This window comes from Rutilus rutilus (assembly GCF_951802725.1).
Source record: "Rutilus rutilus genome assembly, chromosome: 6".
NCBI classification, from domain to species: Eukaryota; Metazoa; Chordata; class Actinopteri; order Cypriniformes; family Leuciscidae; genus Rutilus; species Rutilus rutilus.
This window is the reverse complement of record NC_140214.1, coordinates 9,232,638-9,256,683: the sequence shown is the minus strand read 5'-3', so window position 1 is coordinate 9,256,683 and position 24,046 is coordinate 9,232,638. Positions and strand designations below refer to the sequence as shown.

At 38.6% G+C, this 24,046-nt stretch overlaps 2 protein-coding genes across 2 annotated transcripts in view; both read left to right on the top strand.

The window, feature by feature from the left end:
• The first annotated feature begins 455 nt into the window (after positions 1-455).
• On the top strand, positions 456-10,535 carry LOC311291644 (NACHT, LRR and PYD domains-containing protein 1 homolog). The gene is made up of 12 exons (XM_084410804.1): positions 456-591; positions 1,253-3,011; positions 3,605-3,682; positions 3,860-3,934; positions 4,059-4,202; positions 4,287-4,442; positions 4,673-4,747; positions 4,899-5,033; positions 5,127-5,285; positions 5,956-6,045; positions 7,217-7,327; positions 8,942-10,535. Exons 1-12 carry the CDS (start codon positions 561-563, stop codon positions 10,125-10,127), a joined length of 3,999 nt encoding a protein of 1,332 aa, XP_084266930.1. The 5' UTR covers positions 456-560; the 3' UTR covers positions 10,128-10,535.
• An 8,409-nt stretch (positions 10,536-18,944) lies between these two features.
• LOC311291471 (uncharacterized protein) overlaps positions 18,945-24,046 on the top strand; it is a 34,547-nt gene continuing 29,445 nt past the window's right edge. The window contains exons 1-5 of the mRNA XM_084410505.1: positions 18,945-19,471; positions 19,674-19,745; positions 19,943-20,087; positions 20,413-21,677; positions 22,105-22,310. Of these exons, the coding sequence (XP_084266631.1) occupies positions 19,007-19,471; positions 19,674-19,745; positions 19,943-20,087; positions 20,413-21,677; positions 22,105-22,310 (2,153 nt within the window). The 5' untranslated portion in view covers positions 18,945-19,006. The remainder of the gene's footprint in view (positions 19,472-19,673; positions 19,746-19,942; positions 20,088-20,412; positions 21,678-22,104; positions 22,311-24,046) is intronic.

Here is a 24,046-nt window from a genome sequence, read left to right as displayed (position 1 = left end):
CCAGTCCTGCAGCAGTCTGCAAGAAATCCAGTAAGACTGAGACGCCAAACAAACCAGTCAATGTTGGATCACTCAGATTTGAGTAATTGGCTTGCCAAACTTGTTTCATAATTGTTACCCATAACTTATTGCACTTTTGCCTGTTTGTATTTTTAGTTCTTGTGTACTTAAAAGGTCAATTTGGTTTAAACCCACAAGTGCAGAGTGAACTTGTCATGCAAGTTGGTTACCAGTGTATAAAACCATGCAAAATATGGATAGAGGTTAATCCTGGATTTTTAAATGAAGTATTTTTCAAGTCAGCTGGCAAACATTTGTATATTTAAAATAACAAAGATGAAACAAGTCAAAATTATTATTATTATTATAAATTTTTTTTTGTATATGGGAAGATAGTTACAGAGTCTGTCATGTTTCTCAGTAGGTTAACTGGGAGTTAACAATAAATCGTGGTCCTACTTCCTCCTTTCTCTTCTCTAATTTGTCCAAAGCTCTGTACTCTTTCATCAAGATAGACACAAAAATATATAATTTATTCTTCTTTTAGATTTTGATGGAGGATGATCATAAGAAGAATGATGTCAGATAACAGTAAGTGTTTATTTCAATTGTCCTTTATTGCTGAATATTCAAAATGGTCAAATTTGTGTTTAGTTTGTTTATGGTTTCCATTATATTTTGCCTTGTGGTTTAACATAAATGGCTGGACAGGTCAAATGTACCATATCAAAATAACCTAAAACCAAAGCAGAAAAAGAAACAGTTATATCAGCACAAAGTGCTTCTCCCTGTGTGATTTAGATTTACAAATCTTATTATGCAAGGTCATATTGTCTGTTTCTATGATGTCTATAATTAGAAAATATTATGATTGATAATAGCAATAAAAAACTAGCTTTGCACAATGTGTTTGAATAACAGTAAAACTTTCATGGTTGCCTTTTTTGTTCATAACTTTTGATTACACATTGGATACTACAGACTATGTAGATTTTATGTCTTTGGTTCAAGAAGTTGGTTTGTATGGAAGTGAGATTTTCTTACACAAACGTGGCAACAGCATACCTACTTCCTTTTTTACAAAGACAACCAATTGAAACTACTCTAAAAAAAAACAGCCTAATGACCAGCACAATACTAAAACCCCACAGGCTTTTATGCCACAGGCTGTCTTGTCCATGTTAGTTAGGCTACCATCTATTTGAGCTTTATTATTTAATATAAGTCAGTGACTGTTTTATGTTTCTTGTAGGTTTGAGCCCTGTGATTGTTCAGTATAAGGCGTCAATCACTGACAGAAGCAAGTTTGTGACAGAGTATAACCCTCTATCTGATGAACGTGTGGAACTGGCCGCCCGTTACACTGAACCAGTGATCATTCAGAGGAACAAAGAGCAGACTGAGAAATACTATCGTGGACGTGTAAGGTCTCCTCACGCTTCTGGAATAAAAAAATCATCTCAATTGTTATCAAATGACAAGAATCACAGTGTCAGTATAGACCAGCTGTTCAGTCCCGACAGTGACGGAAACGCACCAAAATCTGTGATTCTCAGTGGTGATTCTGGAAGAGGTAAATCCTTCACATTACAGAAGATCATGTTGGACTGGGCATCTGGAGAACTTTACTCTGAAAACTTTGATGTGGTTTTTCTGTTGAAGAGTGAAGAGCTGAAGTGTATTTCTGAGGAGATGAGCTTGATTGAGCTCTTGAGCTGGAGTTGCAGTTTAACATCAGATCAGATCTCACAGATACTAGAGTTAGCACCAGAGAAGGTCCTCTTCCTCATTGATGGATCGGATGAGTATGTATCTCATCCACCCATTCATTTCATGTTACGTCACACTAATCCATCCAAGAGAGCGCCACCTATGGTTATTCTTAGGAACCTGTTGAGGGGAGTCTTGCTGCCTGAATCATTCATGCTTGTAACTATGAGATCTATAGCTGATGATGCAGTGATGAATCTCCTCAAAGGACCTCAGCGTTTCACTGAGATTGTGGGCTTCTCTGAGAGAGGGGTGCAGGAGTACTTCCACAAGTTCTTTCAGGATGAGCAACTCTTCAAGAAAACATATGAGAGTGTGAACGCCAATGAAGGCCTCCTGACGACCTGCTCTGTGCCTTTGCTGTGTTGGATGGTCTGTTTTTGTCTGGAGAAGCACATTACAGTTGGTGATCATGTGATGGCAGAACTAAAGACAACCACCTCCATATATGTTCACTTTGTGTCCACTCTACTGGAGCATCATGGCCAGAGTCAGTCTGTTCTCACTATGCTGAGGAGTCTGGGTCAGCTGGCAGAGAGAGGAATACAAAATCAGCAAATCTTTTTTGATGAAAAGAGTGTAGCCGAGACTGGCTTAGATGCCGCCACGTGTCTGTTCTTGTATAAAGGTAATTTGAAAAGGAAAGACAAACAGGAGCCAGTGTTCAGGTTTATGCATTTCAGCTTTCAGGAGTTCTTCACTGCTCTTTATTATGTTTTACTGGATGAAGAAGAGCACTGGTTAAAAGTCACTGAGCTGTTTATTTTGATGAAATGGGAGGCTATAATTGACAGGCCATCTCCAGTTTTGAGAGAAAGAAGATCAAATCCCATCCCTCCAGTTATGCTTTTCATCTATGGTCTCTTAAATGATGAGATGAGCAGCCAACTCTTTAATAAGCACAAATGTACCATTCCTCACACCATAAAACTGAAGAAAAGAGAATTGAAGAAAACACTCAAGAGAGCTATTGTTTTGATGACCCGCCAGTATGGAATTGAGTTGTTTGCTCTCCACTGTCTGTATGAGCTCCAGGATGAGGAGTTTGTCAGGAAAGCACTGAAAACTCACAGCTTCATGGATCTGTCTTGTATTTCCCTGAGGAGCACAGACTGTTGGGCGCTGCTGTACTGTCTTCAGTTCTGTCCACACATCAGAGAACTGAACCTCATGTACTGTGATTTAACAGCTGATAAACTCAAGATTCTTCAGCCAGCACTGTGTATGTGTGAGACTCTGAGGTCAGTGTGTTTGGGTTGAGAAATCCAAAGCATAAAATTTAACTTGATTTAAGCTCTTCTCAAAATACAATTATTAATTAAATATTGTATATATAACTACATACACATACAGTATATATATGTAAGAATACTCTCTGTTGTGATGAATATGTTTAAAAAAATATTACTAATGTGTTGTGGGGTGTTCAGGTACTAACTGCCATCCTCATAATGAAGAAAAAAAGGCATAAAAAAATTAATTATGTTTTAGAAAAGAAAACTTTATTGAGTAGTTTGACATAATCCTCAATTATTTACAGTAAAAATTATTACAGTATACAGTATATTTAAATATGCTGTATAGATACATTTATATATATTTAAAAAAACTTTTTTGACATTTTAAGGTGTACTAAAATAAATGTTTTCTTGTTCTTGTTCCACCTGGCGCTTGTTATTGAACCATAACGAATACAAATACATCAAAAATGTGCACATGCACTATTTTTCCTTTATCCTGGACACTTTTATTTGTCATTGAACTATAATTCATGTTTATGTCATGATTTACTTTTAAAAAATCAGTATTCACATATTTTTATTTTTGTCAACAGGTTGACAGTGGACTACCTGTATGATGTTGGAGATTTGATCCAGATTCTTCATGAATCAAAAGTCTTGAGAAAATTGAAGTAATTTTAAAAGACAACATCTTCCAATGTAGATTCATAAGAAATGGCAGTCATTTACATTCTGAATGTAGTGTTTTAACATTTCTTTGTATATTTTACCATAAATGTCACAATGTAATAATTTATTAGTTATTTCTCGGACTTCTCAGTATTTTGTGTCTTTGTTCCTATTGGTAGAGTTCAAGAGGATGAATACAGTGCTGAGAGTCTCAGATGGTCACTTGATCTGTCAGTCACTCGTGGAGATGTCTTGTAAGAAACTATTGCACATGCACTGTTATTTTCTTAAGTTATGTTTCAGAACACAGCAGATATCCTTCATAGTGAGTGTACGGTGCTGTTATCAAATGTTCCTCTGTGTCTCTGTCTGTTTCAGGTTGTCTTTGAGTTCCTCAGAGAAGAATCCATCATTTCCAGCAGTCTTCAACATCAGTCTTACATGTTCACACTCAGAGATATCCAGCACTGACTGGACACTCTTCTTACAGACACTCAGCAAGGCAGGAAAATTGGCACAAGAGTAAGAAATGTTATTTTTTTGCTTTTATCTCATCAGTAACTTTACTGTTATTCAAACATGTTGTGGTCAAATATATTTTTGCAGCTCTTCAGCTCTTGAGGATCATGTCAGTTTGCTTCTGTCTTCATTTCACTCTGTGGGTTTGAAGACATTGGATCTGAAGGTGTTCAATCTGAATGAGAGCTGGGCTTCTGGGATCATTTCCCTCGTCCAGACCTTCACCAGTCTACAGGAGCTCAGGTACGAGGATTTTCTTTTATTCATAATTGATTTCTGTCATGTCCTCTGATACAAGGGACAGCTGGGGAAGTCAAATACTGTACTTAGGGGCCCCATATAAAATTTGGACACTTAAGTCACACTTAAAAATCTGAATTTCATTGCATTAGATGCAAAATATCAATCCATGTGACATCTGCAAAAAATTATCCAAATTATCCTCTTTTCTCCATGTTTATTCTGCTTGCCAGTGTTGAGGAAGAAATGTACAGTGCTGAGAGTCTCTTCTCATCTGTCAGTGTTTTGGTTTGTGATAAAGACATCAGGTATGTCACAAACACACATTTTAATTGAATACATTATGTATTATTTACATGGAAAAAATTACCAAAGATATTTGTAAATAATGAATTGCTTAATTGTGTAATTGCTATGTTAGGCTATAATATGTTCACATGCAACCTGTATGTTTTTTAGGCTGGACGTGAGGCAAAGACAGATGTTTAAGTCTCTCTCACATATCACTCTCACTTGTCCTCACTCAGCGTTAAGCAGCTCTGACTGGAAAATCTTCTTCCAGAGATTCCACAAACAGACTAGATACAACCCAGAGTAATTAAGAATTACCAACATGAAACTATAGCATTTAATATGCAGTTTATTCTTTTTGGTCTTTTTACCATTGTTTTATTGTACTTCTTGCAGATCTCCAGAGTGTAATGAGCACACGAATGGTCTGTTTTCTTTCCTGCACTCTGTGTGTGGTTTGAAGAGTGTGGAGCTGATGATATTCAGTCTGAATCAGAGCTGGGCTATCAGGATTCTCTCTCTCATCCAGACCTGCAGCAGTCTGCAAGAAGTCTGGTAAGACTGATGTGAAACTCACTGTAGCGTTAATTGATGAACCAGACTATGGTGTGATTTTTAAATCAATCCATGATCAGTTTAAAATAATAGTTTCCTCAGAAATGAAAGTTCTGGTCATCATTTTATTCACCTTCTAAATTCATAGGAACAGTTTATTCGGAACACAAAACATTTCGGTCTGTTCCTCATTCAAAACTATCAAATGGCTTTAGAAGACTTTAAATGTAGTCCAATGTTATATGGATCGCTTTTAGGAGGCTTGTGGGTACTTTTTGATATCTGAAATCCCCGTATTCATTCAGATTACTTAATTGAAAAAAATATATATTATTCTCCAAAACAAATTTTATGTTAGAAAAAAACTCATATCGTTATAAGAAAAAATAAAATAATCATACTGGTTTGCAATGAAATGAGAGTGAGTAAATAATGAGAGAATTTAACCCTAACCATTCCTTTAAGTCAACATACATCACTAAGATGCTCATTCTTACTGTTAAACTACATTATTGTTGTTGTTGTTGTTGTTTTGCATCCCAAGTAATAGTAAATATAGATAAAAAATAATAATAAAGATGCCATTCAACATGAATTTGTGCTTAATGTTTTGTCATTACAACAGTGTCCCTGTACAAAAGACTAAAAATGATAAACTATTGTATTATAGTGTCAGTGTCACTGGTTTGCTGCTTGAGGAGGGACTCGAGTTACTGCACGAATCACTGATGAATCCACACTGCACTGTGATCATTGAAGGGTGTGTGTGTTCAATGTACATTTGACTTTTTTAATTTAAAGATAAATACAGACTTAGGACCACAAATCTACAGTACATTAAAACAAATGAGTTACATTTACATTGTTGACAGGATGCATGGCACATACAGTGCTATGCATAAGTTTAGACACCCATGCTAAAGTTGACTAAAAAGAGGAATAAAAAAATCATCTTTTGGAAATTGAACTTAATGCCTTAATTAAAAAAAATAGGAAAAATCCAACCTTTAAGGACACCAATTTTCTTTGTGAATGAATAATGTATCGTAAATAAATAAATGTTCTTCCTTAAAATACAGGGTGCATAAGTCTGGACACCCCAATGTTAAATTCCCATAGAGGCAGGCAGATTTTTATTTTTAAAGGCCAGTTACTTCATGGATCCAGGATACTATGCATCCTGATAAAGTTCCCTTGGCCTTTGGAATTAAAATAACCCCACATCATCACATAGCCTTCACCATATCTAGAGACTGACATGGTTTTATTTCAGTTAGCCTAATAGCTGGTTTGATTTGCATTGAGAGATGATCTTATGGAAAGTACTCCATGCCAATCTCTAGGTATGGTGAAGGCTATGTGATGATGTGGGGCAATATTAATTCCAAAGGCCAAGGGAACTTTACCAGGATGCATAGTATCCTGGATCCATGAAGTAACTGGCCTTTAAAAATAAAAATCTGCCTGCCTCTATGGGAATTTAACATAGGGGTGTCCAGACTTATGCACCCTGTATTTTAAGGAAGAATATTTATTTATTTACGATACATTATTCATTCACAAAGAAAATTGGTGTCCTTAAAGGTTGGATTTTTCCTTTTTTTTTTTTTAAGTTCATTAAGTTCAATTTCCAAAAGATGATTTATTATTCCTCTTTTTAGTCAACTTTAGCATGGGTGTCTAAACTTATGCATAGCACTGTATCTACAAAAATCTATCTAAAGTGTTCATCAGACGAGTTTTTATTTTTTAGCTAATTGTCTTTTTAAAATTTGTTGTAAAATAAACCCTAATCTCCCTTAAATCCCATTTTAGTCTCCAATAATTGATTTTGAAATACTATCAATACAAGTGAAATACAGTTTCCTTTTCTTATCATTATTTCATATCTCTTTTACCTTTATTTATTTTGTTTCCTCCATCTTTTAAAGGAGGAAGTGCAGTAAACTCACTGACCAGTGCACAGAACAGGACTGGAGTCACAGCTGTAATGAGAAAGTGAAGATTCACTTCAAACCAAAGGTTTTGGAAGAGCTGAAAGAGTGAGATCATTTAATACTAACATTTTTCTCTTTTATACATCTTTCATCTCTGTCATGTAGAGAATTGCCAAGAGGCCTGGGAGAAGTTAGGAAGGCTCAGTACAAGGGAGTGATTTTCAAAATGCCAGTTGTGATTTATTTCTGAAGCTGCATTGTACAAGGAGCTAGCCTGGCTGCGCCCTCCTACGCACTTCCGCTCAATTTCATTTTCCTTCAGTACTACGTCTGGGACTGCTGTATATTCTTAGGTTTCCAGAAATCAATTTTTTGTAGGACCAATCAGCGAACAGAGGGAGTGGCTGAGAACGATGACGTTGATGTGATCACACACATGACTGGCGTCGGCCAATAGTGTGACGTACAACACAGACGCGCTGCTCTATCAAACTGCTCTATCTATCGAGAGAAGGAAATGAATAGTGGAATAAAGTCGTTATTTTTGTTTGTTTTTGCGCACAAAAAGTATTCTCGTCGCTTTATAAACTTTATAAAAGACAGACATCTTATTCTAAACATAATCCTCTGATCATTCGGACTTGTTGTTTCCGGCCGGTTTCGGCGCATGACATTACGTTACGACCACATGTTAGCGATTGGCTATGGCAGATCCTGAGTGACTCTGGGCAGATCCAATAGTTTTGAACTTTAACAGAGAACCCGCCTACAAGGAAGTAAACGTTTCTCAATGGAGAGAGGCCAGACTCTCTGTACAAATGAAATGTACGAGAGTCTGGTAGAACCAGGCTAACAAGGAGCAGTCCTCAAAGTGCAAAAAGAACAAACCCCCCCCCCCCCCCCCCAAAAAAAAAAACACTTATAGTATCATACATACACTGGTGCTACAAACAAAAGCAAAATGCTGTGAGCAGCAAAACTGGCACTAAACAATGCCTAGTGGTGCATCCACCAAAATTGACAGCATGTCTCACCTCAAACATGTTCAAACGTTTGCATAGCTTTCACAGGATGCCACAACCCTCCTTCAACCTACTCAATCCATTGTTTAAATATACAGTTTTCCTGCCCAAACTCTGGTGGGACAAACCATTATCACGGGGTAGAAACTTTGCCCGTAACACTCATCACAAACTTTCACAGCTAACATTAATACATAAATAACATAACATAACTACTGTTCATGAACTCATTTCTGACATGTGGTAACCACAATACAAACATGCATAACATATCACCAAAAAAAAAAAAAAAAACGTACATTAAACATTAACACCTCATAGCACTTATGTTTCCCTCCATTTTGAAAAATGGTACATTCCGGATATGCGCACTACCCGAACCCACCTCCAAAACATTGGATCAAACAGGTAAGATCTAACATGTGTTATAAAATGTAAACTCACACAATAAAGAAATAATTTAAAGCAACCAATGACTCTATTATCATTCAACACTAACACATTGCACACTTGATGTTGGTACTGTCCATTCTCATATACATTGTCAACACACCATATACACAATAACTTATTTCTGGACTCAACAGACCAAGTAAATTCAGAAAAGCATTAGACTGGTACTCTAGTGATGATGTAATTGACCTAGCCCATCATCACAATCTCATTTATCATTACCCTTTCTTTTTTCTTTTCTTAGACTGAACATCTCTGCGGCTGAACCTTCTGAAATGAATCTTCACTGTCAGTCTTGTGTTCACATTGTCGACTGTGATCAGTGGGTTCAGGTGGAGCCGTCAGTCTGTACAGATGAAGGAGGGTCAAAGTTCAGGATCAGCACTCAGGCGGGTCGATTCGAGTGCAGCAGGACCAGAATGCGATGGGTCTGTGCTGGTGACGTCACTCTCCAGTATCGTGCAGTGGATGGACGTTTCCTCAGTGAAGAGCTGGAGAGGCTTCAGTGTGAGCGAATTGGTCCAGTGATCGATGTGAGCGTGATCTCAGGGAAACTGGAGGAGGCCCATATGCCTCATTACGCCTGTTTAGCAGAGTCTGACCCCTCTCTCAAAGATGCTGTGAAGCTCCTCAGCAAAAGAGATGAAGGAATATCTTTACAATCTGTAGAGTTGACCCGTTATCATGCCAAAATACTCCAACCATCCTTCTCTCTTACAACTCTAATTATGAGCTGGTTCACACAGTGGGAAGAACACTGTAACCTTCTTCTCTACATGTGCTGTAAAGATCCTCTCATTCTTCACATCTACTTTTTTCCAGTGAATGACACTTGTTCAAAAGAGAAAGTTGAGCAGAATGAAAAATCAAGTCATCCGATCAGCCATCCCAGACCTAACAGACCATTTCAGATGAAAACGCCGCACCTTCTTGAGGTTCCTGGTGCTTCTGTTCATCCTGTTGAGGGGATTTCATTCAGAACAGATATCGACCCAAACTTCTTTGAGATCATGCAACATCAGGATGGTGACGTACAGATGAATCTTGTCAGAGAAGAGGACAAGAAATCTGTGTGGACTGCCACAATATGGAAAGCCAAACTTGCACAGTTAAATCAAAGGCAAGTCCAAGATGAGCCGCAACTGAATTCTGAGACTGAGAAAGCTCAGTTTTTTGATAAACACAGATCGGCTCTCATTCAAAGGGTTAAAAATGTGAAGAGCATTGCAGATAAACTGCGTGAGCAGAGAATAATTCATGAGGAACTATATTCTGAAATCACACATACTAATTTAACCAGTCAGGATAGTGTGAGAAAGATCTGTGACAAAGTGCATTCAAGTGGTGTGATTGCAAAAGTTAAATTCGTTGAGATTCTTCAGGAAGAAGAGCCTTACCTCTTTAAAGAACTGGTGCTTTCCTATTCTTAATGATCTCTATATATTATAGTTTAGTTTGGCACATGCATTTTTTTTTTTATGCTAGAATCTAAGATAAATTGATTTCTGCACTGAACATAAAGAATGATTAATTGAAATGTACATGACCAAATTAACTGCAGATTACTAATTTAGTAATAGTATATTTGCAAAGACAACACTCAAGATGGTCCACTTAACTATAAAAACGCACAAAGCATCTAGACTGCTGAAATATATTTTGTTGTCTGATAAGTTTATTGAATAAGTTGAATGAATATTTTGTACTTTACAGGTTTTATTTCTATACGTTCTTGTTCTAAATTAATTTTGCTGTATCAAAATGCCAATAACCAATAATCACTTCTTTTGTAAACTGAATTTTGACATTGCAAATAAATACATAATATAGCTGCAAGCAGCAATTACCGGGGCCAAGCGCAAGCAGATGACAGGACATGCCAACATGATTGAAGGTGTGAGACCAACTGGAGCAAGGAGCAATTAAAGACATTTAAAGATGAATTTAGTCAAAATGGCTGAAAAATCATATACATTAACTAAAAATATGATTTAATGGATTATCACTTTCGACCAATAGGTGACGCAGTTACAAAACTGATATGATGTGGTCAGAGTGAAGTGACAATGACACACACAAAGTTTGGTGTGAATATGTCAAGGCATTGCAGAGATAAAGCCTGAATAGTCCTTTTGGCATCATGCCTCAACTTTGCTGCTGCGGTATACGAAAACGGTTTCGTCAATCAACACGAAATCCATAACTTTTAGTCGGCACGGTCTGGAGATGATACGATTCGATTTTGGTTAAAATCGGACAAACGATCTAGGAGGAGTTTGAAAAAGTAGGTTTTGAATGAAAATCAAGATGGCGGACAAGAAGTTTGGCCAAATAAAGAAAACTTGGTATCTATAGCCGCTTTCCGACCGGAGGAACCTTTTCACAGTTCCTAGAACTATTGGCTAAAGTACCCGGATGTCGGCGTGTTCGCACCGCAGGAACTAGGAACGATTTTAGTTCTAGGAACTCCATTTGTAGGAACTAATTTGGGTCCTACTTCAGAGTAGGGTCTAAACCAGCACTATAGGAACTATCCGTGACGTTAGTGTACGCTGATTGACCGAATGCACGCGGAACACCAGCACCCGCCATTTTTAAAGCAGCACTAGGTAACTTTTCAACCTTCATAATATATTTCCAAGACTCTTGTGATGGTACATCGACTTACAATAGGTTGAATGACACGTCTGCCATAGCCTGACGTGGTCTGTATAGTTTTTAATCGTACTTTTAAACTTCGGGGTTCGGGTAGTAACACCCGCGCACAAAAAGAACTACAAAATTCGACTGCTTTACGGCATAGGCTACCTCACTTCCCCCAACACGTCCTCACATGCTGTTGGACTTGTAAGTATATTGTTTATCACTCGGACAAGCTTTCACTCGTTGGTGTGAGCTAAAAAGCACAGCGTTCTTGTTGATGGATTAGTAACTTAGACATCTTCGGAGGCTAGCTCGATGTTCGACGATTTGAAACGCGTTGTGTTTATTCCCCAATCGAACTCGTGTAACTGTCTGTCACACGTTTTACCGTCCACAGCATTACTTGATATACAAAAATAGGACAAGAATGAGCATCAAACAGAAACAACCCGCTTACCCGTTCGAGGCGCACATACAATACAGACTGTGCCGAGTCAGTTAAACAGGGCGCGCGCAGCTCTTAAAGGGGCCACACCTTATTGCCACTCGTTACAGCTTCCATCCGACTGAACAGGGACCGGTATACAGGGGGGAGGGGATCAGGCCGTGAGTGAAGAGACTGCTCTGCGTGAGTGGTATTTACGACAGTAACGTTAAATACAAGTAGTCCACAGCGACTCTAGGGGTCGTTGTTTGACCAAAACGGAATTCTTACCTAGTGTGGCTTTAAAACAGCTAGAATGTAAACACACAGATTTTAGCCTATATATTTACTCCATAAACTAACTATACAAACATGGAAAACAGTGATAGATGGGTCTCTAAACCTTTATGCTGAAGAGAAAATCCAACGCAACTTTGAGGGGACCAAGCCAAACATGATTATGTTTATCTGCCCAGCCAGCAACACTGGACATCAACCACACGGCATAGGCTAATAACCTTTTTTTCATATACTGTCACTTTCTATAACAGCTCTATCTAATAAGATATTAAACAGTACTGTTAGACAGATCGCTAACTAATAAACACAGAGAATGCGAGCATTGTTTGCTCTGGCGTTCTCAGCGCCGCCAAAATTAAGGTGGGTCGCGCCGTCAAAATAAAAGTCACCGTGCTTGCGTCACTCCCTTACCCCTCCTACCAGTTCCTATGGCCACTTGGCCAGTGCGAACGCAAACAGCAAAACCGAGTTTGGGGAAGAGTAGTTCTTAGAACTGTTTAGAAGTGGACAGTTCCTAGAACTAAGTTCCTAGAACTACTTGGTCGGAAAGCGGCTTATGTTCTCGGCTTGACCGAAGGAATATATTAAGACCAGTGGAATTTCAATAGGCAGACTTATTCAAAAGTTATTAGCCTTTTTGGAAATTTCATTATAACTTTGTCTCGACTGTCTCTAAATATTTTGGGTACCTTCAGGGGATGGTGCTGATGGCACATTCTGAGTTTCGTAATATTACACCAATGCATTTGTTCAGTATAGCATTTTATTTCACAAAACTGTATTGAAGTCAATGGGAATTTCATGTTTTGTTCTATTATAGCGCCACCAAGAGGCTCAGTCCCACCATTTTTTTTATGTGTCCCCAGAGTGAGCCCATACATATGTGTGTCAATTTCGCTTCGGAGTTATAGACATTTATATGAAAAAACACGTAAAAAATTAGTGACACATGACTTTGGTCGGATTTTACCCTTACTATCAATATTTTTGCATTTGGGCATCTAAATTTAGCTATCGACCTATGTTTCCAAACTTCTGACGGTGGTTTCGTCTCGATCGGACTAGTGGTTTCGAAGATATCGGCAAATGTTTTTTAAGTGCTAAATCCCAACGCTACTCAAACCGTAAGGCGAAACCTAGCATGTTTGGTATCGTAGGACTCGGCAAGGATTCAGGAGTCTAATTAGATGAGTCTCGTTAAAATAAGTCAACCACACCCAGAGTTATAAGCATAAAAAAAAAAAAAAAAACACTAGGTGGCGCTGTTTCGAAACTTCTCAGTTTCTTTCAGGACACCTTGGTGATGACCCATACCAAGTTTCGTAACAATCCGTTCATGCGTTCTTAAAATACAGCATTTTAGCACAAAATTCAAAATGGCCGACAGTCAAAATGGCCGATATGGTAAAATTGGATATCAGTCGACTCGGCATGTTGCTCTGAATCTAACGAGACCAATTGTATGATTTTTGGACAAACTGTTCAGAAGTTATAAGCAAAAATAGCCAGTTTTCATATCTCCGGACCAGTAGGTGGCGCTGCACCGAAACGCAGCACGTAGCCTTAGGTCATGCTTGTGATGATATGTACCAAGTTTGGATGGAATCTGATAAATCGTTGCGGAGATACAGCCTTAAGACTGTTTTTGCAAGCGCTACGTAAAATTTGTTCGTGGGTTTATCAAAAACAGTTTGACGAATCAACTTGAATTTTATAACTTTTTGTCAGCATGGTCTGGAGATGATCTGGTTCAATTTTCGTGAAAATCAGAGCAACGGCCTAGGAGGAGTTCGAAAAAGTAGGTTTTTCGGAAAATTCAAAATAGCGGAAAAATTTCCATGACGGAAAATGACGTCATAGGGTGCAATCGAATCGTCTCGAGCTAGGGAATCAGAGGACAAAATAATTTTGTTGATAGTCCTTACGGTTCAAAAGTTATTAGCATAAACATGAGTGAAACTTTGGACAGTTGGTGGCACTAGAGGGATTGGTTTTAAGACACCAAATTTGCTCTGGTGACTTTTCAGACTGTCCTCTATCAGTGTGCCAAATTTCATAACTTTCCCGCAAGCGGTTCTATGGGCTGCCAATAATGCCATAGACTTCCAGAGCGGAAGAAGAAGAAGAAGAAGAACGGGAACAGATTCAATAGGTGCCTCCGCACCTTCGGTGCTTGGCCCCTAATAATATCTCTATTAGGCTACTATATTATATATAGCGTATAGGCTGTTATAAAATAGTAGTAAAAATAATAATAACAAAGCTATTTTTTATTTACACGTCTCAAATTATGCTATCAAGACTGAAATAAACAGAAAATGACCAGACATTTAAACAGCACATTTAATAGGCTATTTAGCTGAACCTTTTGAGGCTGACTGTAAATTTACAGACAGTGTGTTGAAAAAAATAATTGCACCATGTTTATGGAAACTTCTAATACTATAGATTATCATTGTGATATTTAATCCTTAATAAAAACACAGCCTAAATGAACATGGCTGTTCTGTCCTTTATCCCCAAAAATAAGTATCCTTCAAGTTAATTTTATTAAGTATACTTTATACTAAAGTTCAAGTATATTTTTAAGTACAGTATAGGCCTACTTGATATACTAATATCAATGTACTAGTATACTAGTAAGTGTACTATTTCAATACTACTTTCAATACTTTGTATTAAATTAGCCCACTTTTTAGTTTATCAAAATATACTTTCAAGTAAACTTTAAGTGTAACAGTAAATACAACTAGTTGACAACTATGTTTTCATTTTTACTGTAACTATATAAAAAGTACACTTTTAGTGTTTTTATACTACAAATATACTTGTAAGATTTCTTTATGTGAATTTAACATCAAATTAGTTTACCATTTATATAGTATTTTTGCACGTTCCTATTTAGGTGGGCATTAATTTTTATACTTAAAATAGACCTTTTAAATATTTCCTGGAAAATTGCTGGAATATTCCAATAATTCTACAACACAAATTCAATAATTCTAACAACACAAAAATTCACATACTCAGAATTAGGAAAATGTTTTCTTTATAAATCAATATTTTCAAACTTCATTTTCATTTTCGTAAATTCATTTGAGGTTCAGAGTATTTTTTATTTATTTTTCCACATTCATTTCTGTCTAGTACAATCCAGACTCTTGTGAAGATTCAGATGCCCCAACACTTGTGAAGAGAGGACTCCAACTCCTGCGAAGACTTCAGATGAAGCAAACTCTGAATCAACATGGACCAATGCTACATTTTCTATATGTCTTAGTCATTTTGTCAACAACATGTATTCATTACTTCAATGAGCTCATTGTTTCTGCCTTAAATTAATAAATTGTTTAAGGTGAGACAATACAGGCAAAACCACAGATTTTTTCATGCACCTGTCGATTTATGAGATTTTGCACATTTTGGCTTTTCATAAAGTGTTTTTTCGGACTGGTGGAAAGAAAATATCCAAAATACACTTTTAAGTGTATCTTTTCTTGCACTTTATATATTTGCGTCTGTAGATTTGAATTACAGTAGGCTACATATTTTTAATGGCTACGGAAGCCCTGAACCGCAACGTAAAAAACAAACAATAAACACGACACCTATAAGGTGCTGGTCAGAAATGAAGTTGGAAAGGAAGAGACTGTGTGAATAAAAGCAATTTTAACCGTTAGAATTATGACTATTAGTAATCATCACTAATGAATATTTTTTTAGGAAGACACTGCACATTTTTTGCAGAAGGCAAAAACAGGAGAGACTTCTCAGGGAAGTGAGAAGATCACAGTGTGATCTGTGGTCTTTTTTATTTTTTACTTTTTTATCCTCACATAGCCTACTGTTGAAGCTTTATAGCAAATATCTTCCTGATTAAAATACAGTAGGCATAAATGTATTTCTCAAGTATTAACTGCACCCATTCTGTTTTAAGGGAAGTTACTGTAAGTCATGATGTTTAAAAAATAATATTTATAAAATAGTTTCTGTAATTTTTGTTCATTTTAAATGCCCAATAGTCGCCAGATATTGTCTTTGGAGAAATGTTACTTCTTGTGGTCCTTGAGGTGGGTGATCCTGCTTTTGTAAACTTGGGTCTTGTATGTTCGCATTTAGAAACTCTGGTGGGAATAGACCCTTGGACACACCTTTTTTGCACACTTCTCTCAAATACAGAACCAGGAAGATATTTCGATTTCTCATCAGAAAGAGAAACTGAATGCTGTGTTTTGTATGTGTATCTCAGTTTTTGAGGCAGGTATGTCTTGAGATCCAGTCTGATACAATGGCTGGAAATATCCAGTGACCACTTCCAGAGGACACACTTTTTATGTGAAGTGTCTTATTAGGAGCTTCACTTTATCTAAAAATGCTGTTGGATGGATTGGTCGACTGATACACTGAATTTGTGCTGGAGATGTGTATGATTTAGGGTGTTCTGCTGTGTGTATTTGTCTTTGCAGGAAAATGGCAGAAGCCAGTATTTCTGTGACTGAGGATCAGGCCTGTCCAATCTGTCTGGTTCCCCGGGTGTCCACTAGAGGTCTCTTTCCCATTCTGTCACCATTCACTCTGGAACTGCATTTCCCATAATCCTTTGTCTGTTCTCATCACTCGTGATTGCACTCAGCTGTTCCCTATCACATTGTTAGTTTCTGTGTATAAATACCCTGTCTGTTCAGTCTTTGTCACGGAGTTGTTGTTTAATGTCACTTACACTTCTGAAGCCTGTTTTCTTGCCTGTTCTTGTTTTGTTTCTTGTTTATTGGACTGCTAAAATGGATTTTGACCCCTGCATGGATGACTACGAGTTGGATTGCCCTGACAATAAATATGCTACATTTGGATCCACCTGTTTCTCTGTGTGTTCCCGTGACAGAACGACTCCGTCAACAAATGGATCCAGTAGCATGAACATTTTGCAGGGCTTTGCTTTATGGGCCCGCCAGACTGAGGATGCCATGGCGCTCAAATCCCCTAAACACCCTTCCATCGATGACAGAGTCTTTTAGGGGAACCCGTCTGGCCAGATTTTCGGGGACTCGTGGAGGCCGTAGGGGAGGAGGTGCTACAGGTGAGCCCCGGACCCACTCTCCACTTCTGTCTTTATTCGACCATGGGCCGGTGATGCTCAGCCCAGAGCTCCCTTCGCCGCTGGTCCTGTCCAGCCTGGAGCCTGCACCTCGCCATAAGAAACGGCGGAGGAGGAGGAAGACTTCCCGTCTCCCTAACCTCCCGGAGATCGTCCCCGTGCAGCCCGCTGTCGTCCCGGAGGTCGTCCCCGTGCAGGCTACTGTGGTACCAGAGGTTGTCCCCATGCAGCCCGCTGTCGTCCGAAGGGTCGTCTCCGCCGTGGCCGCCCGAGGGGTCGTCTCCACCCTGGCCGCCTGATGAACTGTCCGCTCCGCCCTGGCCGCCAGGTGGACTGTCTGCTCCGCCCTGGCCGCCTGAAGGGTCAACACAGTGACCATTCCCTGTGGACACAGTTAGCCTACTGTATGAGCTGTATTACAGAATCAGTTGCGTGCTGATTCTTTATGATTCTCTTACTGAATATATTGCTTTAGAACAACACTTGCATATGGACAGCAAAATAACTAACTAAATTATAAAATTATTTAACTGTTTAATGCTAGAATGCAAGATAAAGTGATTTGTACTACTAAATCTGCGCATCGAATAAGATTGTGCTTTACATTTGGTGTAATTTAAAATGAACTTTATGTGTATTGTTTTTATAGGCTATCAACAACATGACATGCAGAGAAGCACAAGATAGCCTCATTTAAAGAGTATTTGTACATCTTGAGATTTCTATTACTGACAAGCTATTTAACTGACTTTATACAAGCATTAATACAAAGAAAATGTGTTAGACCAACGCTAGTGAGGCCTCACCAATTGGTAAGATTTGTAAACCGCGAGGGGTAGGTTTAGGGACGGGGTCAGGGGTAGGTCATCTGTAAGAATTAGCCACCACGTAAAATACGTATGAATTACTATCAAAATTATAAAATGTCTTAATCACTTTCTGATTGTCAAAATTTGTGAAATATGTTCTTGTTTAGCCTGTCAACTTTGATAAAGTTAGATTTTTTTGATAGAAATTGGTGTGGTTTAAAATTGGTAACTTTAAGAATGTGAACTCCCATTGCAGACAATTAATGAAGAAATAGATTTCAGTCCTTTTTTGTGATATATGCTTTTTGTGTATAGAATATTTTTGTCTTTCATCCCTTTTTTTTTATGTAGGCCTATGTGTATATATGTGTATACATGTGTATATGAGTTCCTTTTTTTTATTTATTTTTTTTATTCAATTTGCAATGTAACCACCCAGTGGACATTCTCTGTATGTGCATGTATTTTGTCATTCAGGTGTTTCTAATTAGCACCTATAAAAGAGGAAATTGTTTGTTTGGAAAGCATACCCTGAAGAAGGCTGTTTGTGCCGGTACGCGTGGGTTGGTTCCCCATAATGCTGAAAAGATCAGAAGTTGATGTACATTGTAAGAATGTTTATGTAAAGAGTGGGATACAATGTAACACACACAGACCGTCAATAGAGAAAGAATGGAGTTACAGCATTTACCAGAGACAATCTTCTGAAATGAACATGACAAACCTTCAGTCATTGCACACACCTATTTTGTCCAGGTCTTAAGAAATCCATTTCTGGAAACACCCAGTGACTGAACACGTTTTGCAGGGAGTGTCTCACTGGAACTTTTACTTTATTTAAGAATAAAGCGTCATGTTAGCTGGAATGGTTGACTGTTACGCTGTTTAGGCTGTTGTTGTTCTGTTGTGTGCATTTGTATTTGCAGGAAAATGGCAGAAGCCAGTTTTTCATGGGTTGAGGAGGATCAGGTCATCTGTCCAATCTGTCTGGATCTACTGAAGAAACCAGTGATCATTCCCTGTGGACACAGTTACTGTATGCGCTGTATTACAGACTACTGGAATGAAGAAGATCAGAAGAGAATCCACAGCTGCCCTCAGTGCACACAGACCTTCACTCCAAGACGTTTAGGTAAAAACACCAAGCTGGCTAAAGTGCTGGATAAACTCAAGATGACTACAAAACTACAAGCTACTCGTACTGTTTGGTGTGAGTGTGACGTCTGTACTGGGGACAAAAACAAAGCCATCAAGTCTTGTCTGGTGTGTCGGATATCTTTTTGCCAAAATCACCTCAAACAACATGACAGGTTCTTTCAAGATGAGAGACACTTTATGACAGATGTCACAGGACGACTGCAGGAGATGATCTGCTCTCAACATAATAAACTGCTGGAATATTTCTGTTGGACTGACCAGCTGTATATCTGTTACCTGTGTATAATGGACAAGCATAAAAACCATGAGATTGGATCAGCTGAAGCAGAGAGGAGTGAGAAACTGGTATGTGGATATGACCTGAACACCTGAACATGATGTTTGACATTATTTTTGATGACTTTTATTATATTAAAACTATGATCTTCTGTCATATTTCTAGAAAGTAAAAACCAACTGTAATCTATGGCTGAATTTTTTTTGCTCACTGTCCATAAATTTGGGCGATTTTGTCATAGCTGATTAAAACCTACATTGTTCCACACAGAGACAATTCTATGAGGGAATCGAGGACAAAAAGAGGGGGTGGGTGCGTTTAAGAGGAGCTTGTTCTGACCTGGTGAGTTTTGAAAAGAGCTGAAAGAACAGTTGCAGAACTACTTCAGTCCGTCAGAGATACTGGAAAGATCTAAGTGAATGGACTATAATTGTTATTTTATGTTTAATATATGATATTCCAAAATAATTATATGTATTATATGTATTAATATATCTCTGAAGCAGATTTTCACTGTGAATTACTTTGTCTTCATGTAGAGTGTCCAGCCTCTCTTTTTCCCTTGTGGACCAGACTCACCAAGCATCACTGTCAGTTATCCCCTCTCTTTTGATGCACAAAGATCTGCCTCTCAGCTGAAAGAGAAACAAGATAGATGGCAAAAAGAGAAGATTTATGGAAAGGGTAAAGTTGTTATTGTTTATTTACATTTAGAAAGGAGTTTTGAATTGTACAATACTATGTTAAAACACACAATAAGGCTTCACAGTTAACAAATATAACTCAGCATAACTACACAAATAACTAGTCATGAAAGTGTCAGTTACAGCCTTTATTTTTTTATTTTTGTTGCATCAGATTTTTCTATTTATAAAGTATGTTTAGGATTGTTGCATGGAAAGGGAGTGTGCAACATATGCACTCAACAACTTCCTTGTTCTACTTATTACGCCTCAGGGGTAACAGCGTTCAGCACACCTATTTTCCCTGTTGTATTTTTTTCATGTAGATTGGAGCAGCATGAATCTTCGGTACAGGACAACAGTCATTGACAGATGCAAGTTTGTGACAGAGTATAAACCTCTATCTGATGAAAGAGTGGAACTGGCCGCCCGTTACACTGAACCAGTGATCATTCAGAGGAGCAAAGAGCAGACTGAGAAATACTATCGTGGACGTGTGAGGTCTCCTCACGCTTCTGGAATAAAAACATCATCTCAACTGTTATCAAATGACAAGAATCACAGCGTTAGAATAGACCAGCTGTTCAGTCCCGACAGTGACAGAAACACACCGAAAACTGTGATTCTCTGTGGTGATTCTGGAAGAGGTAAATCCTTCACGTTACAGAAGATCATGTTGGACTGGGCATCTGGAGAACTTTACTCTGAACACTTTGATGTGGTTTTTCTGTTGAAGAGTGACGAGCTGAAGTGTATTTCTGAGGAGATGAGCTTGATTGAGCTCTTGAGCTGGAGTTGCAGTTTAACATCAGATCAGATCTCACAGATACTAGAGTTAAGACCAGAGAAAGTCCTCTTCCTCATTGATGGATCGGATGAGTATGTATCTCATCCTCCCATTCATTTCATGTTACTGCACACTAATCCATCCAAGAGAGCGCCACCTATTGTTATTCTTAGGAACCTGTTGAGGGGAGTCTTGCTGCCTGAATCATTCATGCTTGTAACTATGAGATCTATAGCTGATGATGCAGTGATGAATCTCCTCAAAGGACCGCAGCGTTTCACTGAGATTGTGGGCTTCTCTGAGAGAGGGGTGCAGGAGTACTTCCACAAGTTTTTTCATGATGAGCAACTCTTCAAGAAAACATATGAGAGTGTGAAAGCAAATGAAACCCTCTTGACTACTTGTTCTGTGCCTTTGCTGTGTTGGATGGTCTGTTTTTGTCTAAAGAAACACTCAACTGATGGTGAGGTTATGTTGAAAAAACTAAAGACAACCACCTCCATATATGTTCACTTTGTGTCCACTCTACTGAAGCATCATGGCCAGAATCAGTCTGTCCTCACCATGCTGAGGAGTCTGGGTCAGCTGGCAGAGAGAGGAATACAAAATCAGCAAGTCTTCTTTGATGAAAAGAGTGTAGCCGAGACTGGCTTAGATGCCGCCACGTGTCTGTTCTTGTATCAAGATGATATTAATGGAAAACAGAAATGGGAACCAGTGTTCAAGTTCATGCACTTCAGCCTTCAATGGTTCTTTGCTGATCTTTATTGCATCTTGCTTGGTGAAGAAGAGTCTTGGTTGAAAGTCGGTGATCTGTTGAACTTGATGGGCTCAGCTAGTTGAATGGCTATCTCTAGAAAGAAGATCAAATCCCATCCCATCAGTTCTGCTGTTCTTCTATGGTCTCTTAAATGAGGAGGTGATCAGCTCACTCTTTAAAAAAATCAAATTAAAGGTATAGTGAAGGATCTTTCCAAATTTTAGATAAGACCCGCCCTCTCCACTTTTTGGAAAGTTTGATTGATTCACCAGAATGATTGACAATTAGGAGGACCAATAGTTAGGTGATCCACCCGGAAGTAAAAAATCCTCCGTTATACCTTTAACTGTTTCTCACATCATAAAACTGAGGAAAAGAAAACTGAAGAAAACACTGAAGCAAAGAATTCTTACAATGGCAACATGGCATGGATGTGAGCTATATGTTTTCCACTGTCTGAATGAGCTCCAGGATGAGAAGTTTGTGAGGAAAGATCTGCACGCTTACAGGTCCATGGATCTGTCTTGTATTTCCCTGAGGAGCACAGACTGTTGGGTGCTGCTGTACTGTCTTCAGTTCTGTCCACACATCAGAGAACTGAACCTCATGTACTGTGATTTAACAGCTGATAAACTCAAGATTCTTCAGCCAGCACTGTGTATGTGTGAGACTCTGAGGTCAGTGTCATGCATGGAGAAAGGCTTGAAACGTAATTCATGATTGATTGAAACTCTTCTAAAAATACAAATAATTAATATTTTTTACCTAAACAACTTGTACTTGCAAGTGTGTCTGTGGTATATGGGTCAGTGACATAACAACAACAACAATAATAAAACAGGAAATATCATTTACTTTTTTTATACATTAAAGGGTTACTTCAGGATTTAGCATTAAGCTTTGTATTAGTAGAAAACCTGTAGTATTTTCGAATTACCGTGCTTTCCACCCTCATATCCCCCTGAGACAAGAGATTTATGTATTTTTTGTCTGGAAAAAATCCTCAGATGACGCAAAAATCGTCATTTTGCATCATCTGAGGATTTTCTGTCCTGAGGCTAAAGACTACAGCCAGTAGATGGCATTGTTCTGCATGTTTTTAGCCCGCCCATACAGGGTGGGATCTCACTCACAGAATGTACACACAGTCAGCCGTCTTTCTGTGGAAGCTAAGCTAGCAGGCTCTTGTTCTGTGGAGAAAGCTGAATAGTAGGAGAAAGCTGAGTAAGTAACCATCCTCCTTTTCCCGGACTTGTCCGGCGGGCGAGATCGTTCAAAATGTCCGGGATTCAGCTTTTGCTTTCTGCGGTCGCCATTCATTGTTCACATGCACACCTTTCAATCTAACTGAATTCATTCCGATTGGTGAATTTGAATGTAGTGTTTACATGAACGCTAAACAAGTGATCGGTTGATGTGCGTTTTACCATTGCTAAGAAAAATTCCCGCTCCCGCTCAAGTTCCAATATGTCAGCGCCATATCAGGACTCTGGCAGGACTCTGGCGGCTTCAGTTCTCATCAATGGAAGAGAGCGAAGGGGCGTCGTCCATCTTTTTTTACAGTCTATGGTTGAACACATTACCAGAGCCCGTCTACGGAGAGCCTACCCACTCCCTATTAAGCTCTATTGTACCGAATTTTGGTTGTAGTACCACCAGAGTTCCACTGGGGGCGATCGCCATGAGTGCAAAATGAATGGGAGTCAATGGGGCTAGACAGCTCAATTTGTCTCTTTCACCCGATTGCCGTTGAGAAATCTCAGATCTGATTGTAGATTTTGCAAGTTCAACATGGGTTTTAGGTCGAAAGTTGAACGAACGAGTACTTATGTCCTTTTGATTTCTTACAGGTTGAGTTGTTGTTGCCCATAACACGCTAGCATTCTGCTAATGAACGCTGATTGGTCAGTGAAGGACTGATTACGACCAGAGATACCGCTTGATGGCATCGTGTCATCCGCAGCGGGACCAGAAACAAACAAAACAAAAACTCTTCTAGCACGTGTGTTTACCTGTGTCAGCTGTGTTGTCGATGCCTCGAGTGAAAAGAAAGTGCAGAGCGCGAACGCACCAGAGTGACTGAAGGATTGCCGTTAAGCAGTATCTCTGGTCGTACATGTGTATGACGTCATTGACACTTTAAAACACTTTTTAAAGCAAATAAGTGACTCAAAAAAATCTAACACCCAGCAATGTGTAATTTATTTGCATCTCCTTTCGAATACAACATTCAAATTACTAGACAAAAAATGATATCCTGAGAAAAGTGGATTTTTATTGGTATAGCGCCATAGACCTCCATTCATTCTGCACTCGTCCTGTGAGCGCCCTCATATGAAATCAGAGAGGAACCAGAGAATGTCTAATAGGAAGACGGGCTCTGGAGGAACTGCAACCAGTTCAGAAGCCGGAA

Excerpts from the sequence above, each read along its gene's own strand:
- LOC311291644 (XM_084410804.1), top strand. The coding sequence starts at position 561 with ATGATCATAAGAAGAATGATGTCAGATAACA. Across the intron at positions 592-1,252 it reads AAGAATGATGTCAGATAACA|GTTTGAGCCCTGTGATTGTT; the intron begins GTAAGTGTTTAT and ends TGTTTCTTGTAG. Across the intron at positions 7,328-8,941 it reads GTTTTGGAAGAGCTGAAAGA|ACTGAACATCTCTGCGGCTG; the intron begins GTGAGATCATTT and ends TTCTTTTCTTAG.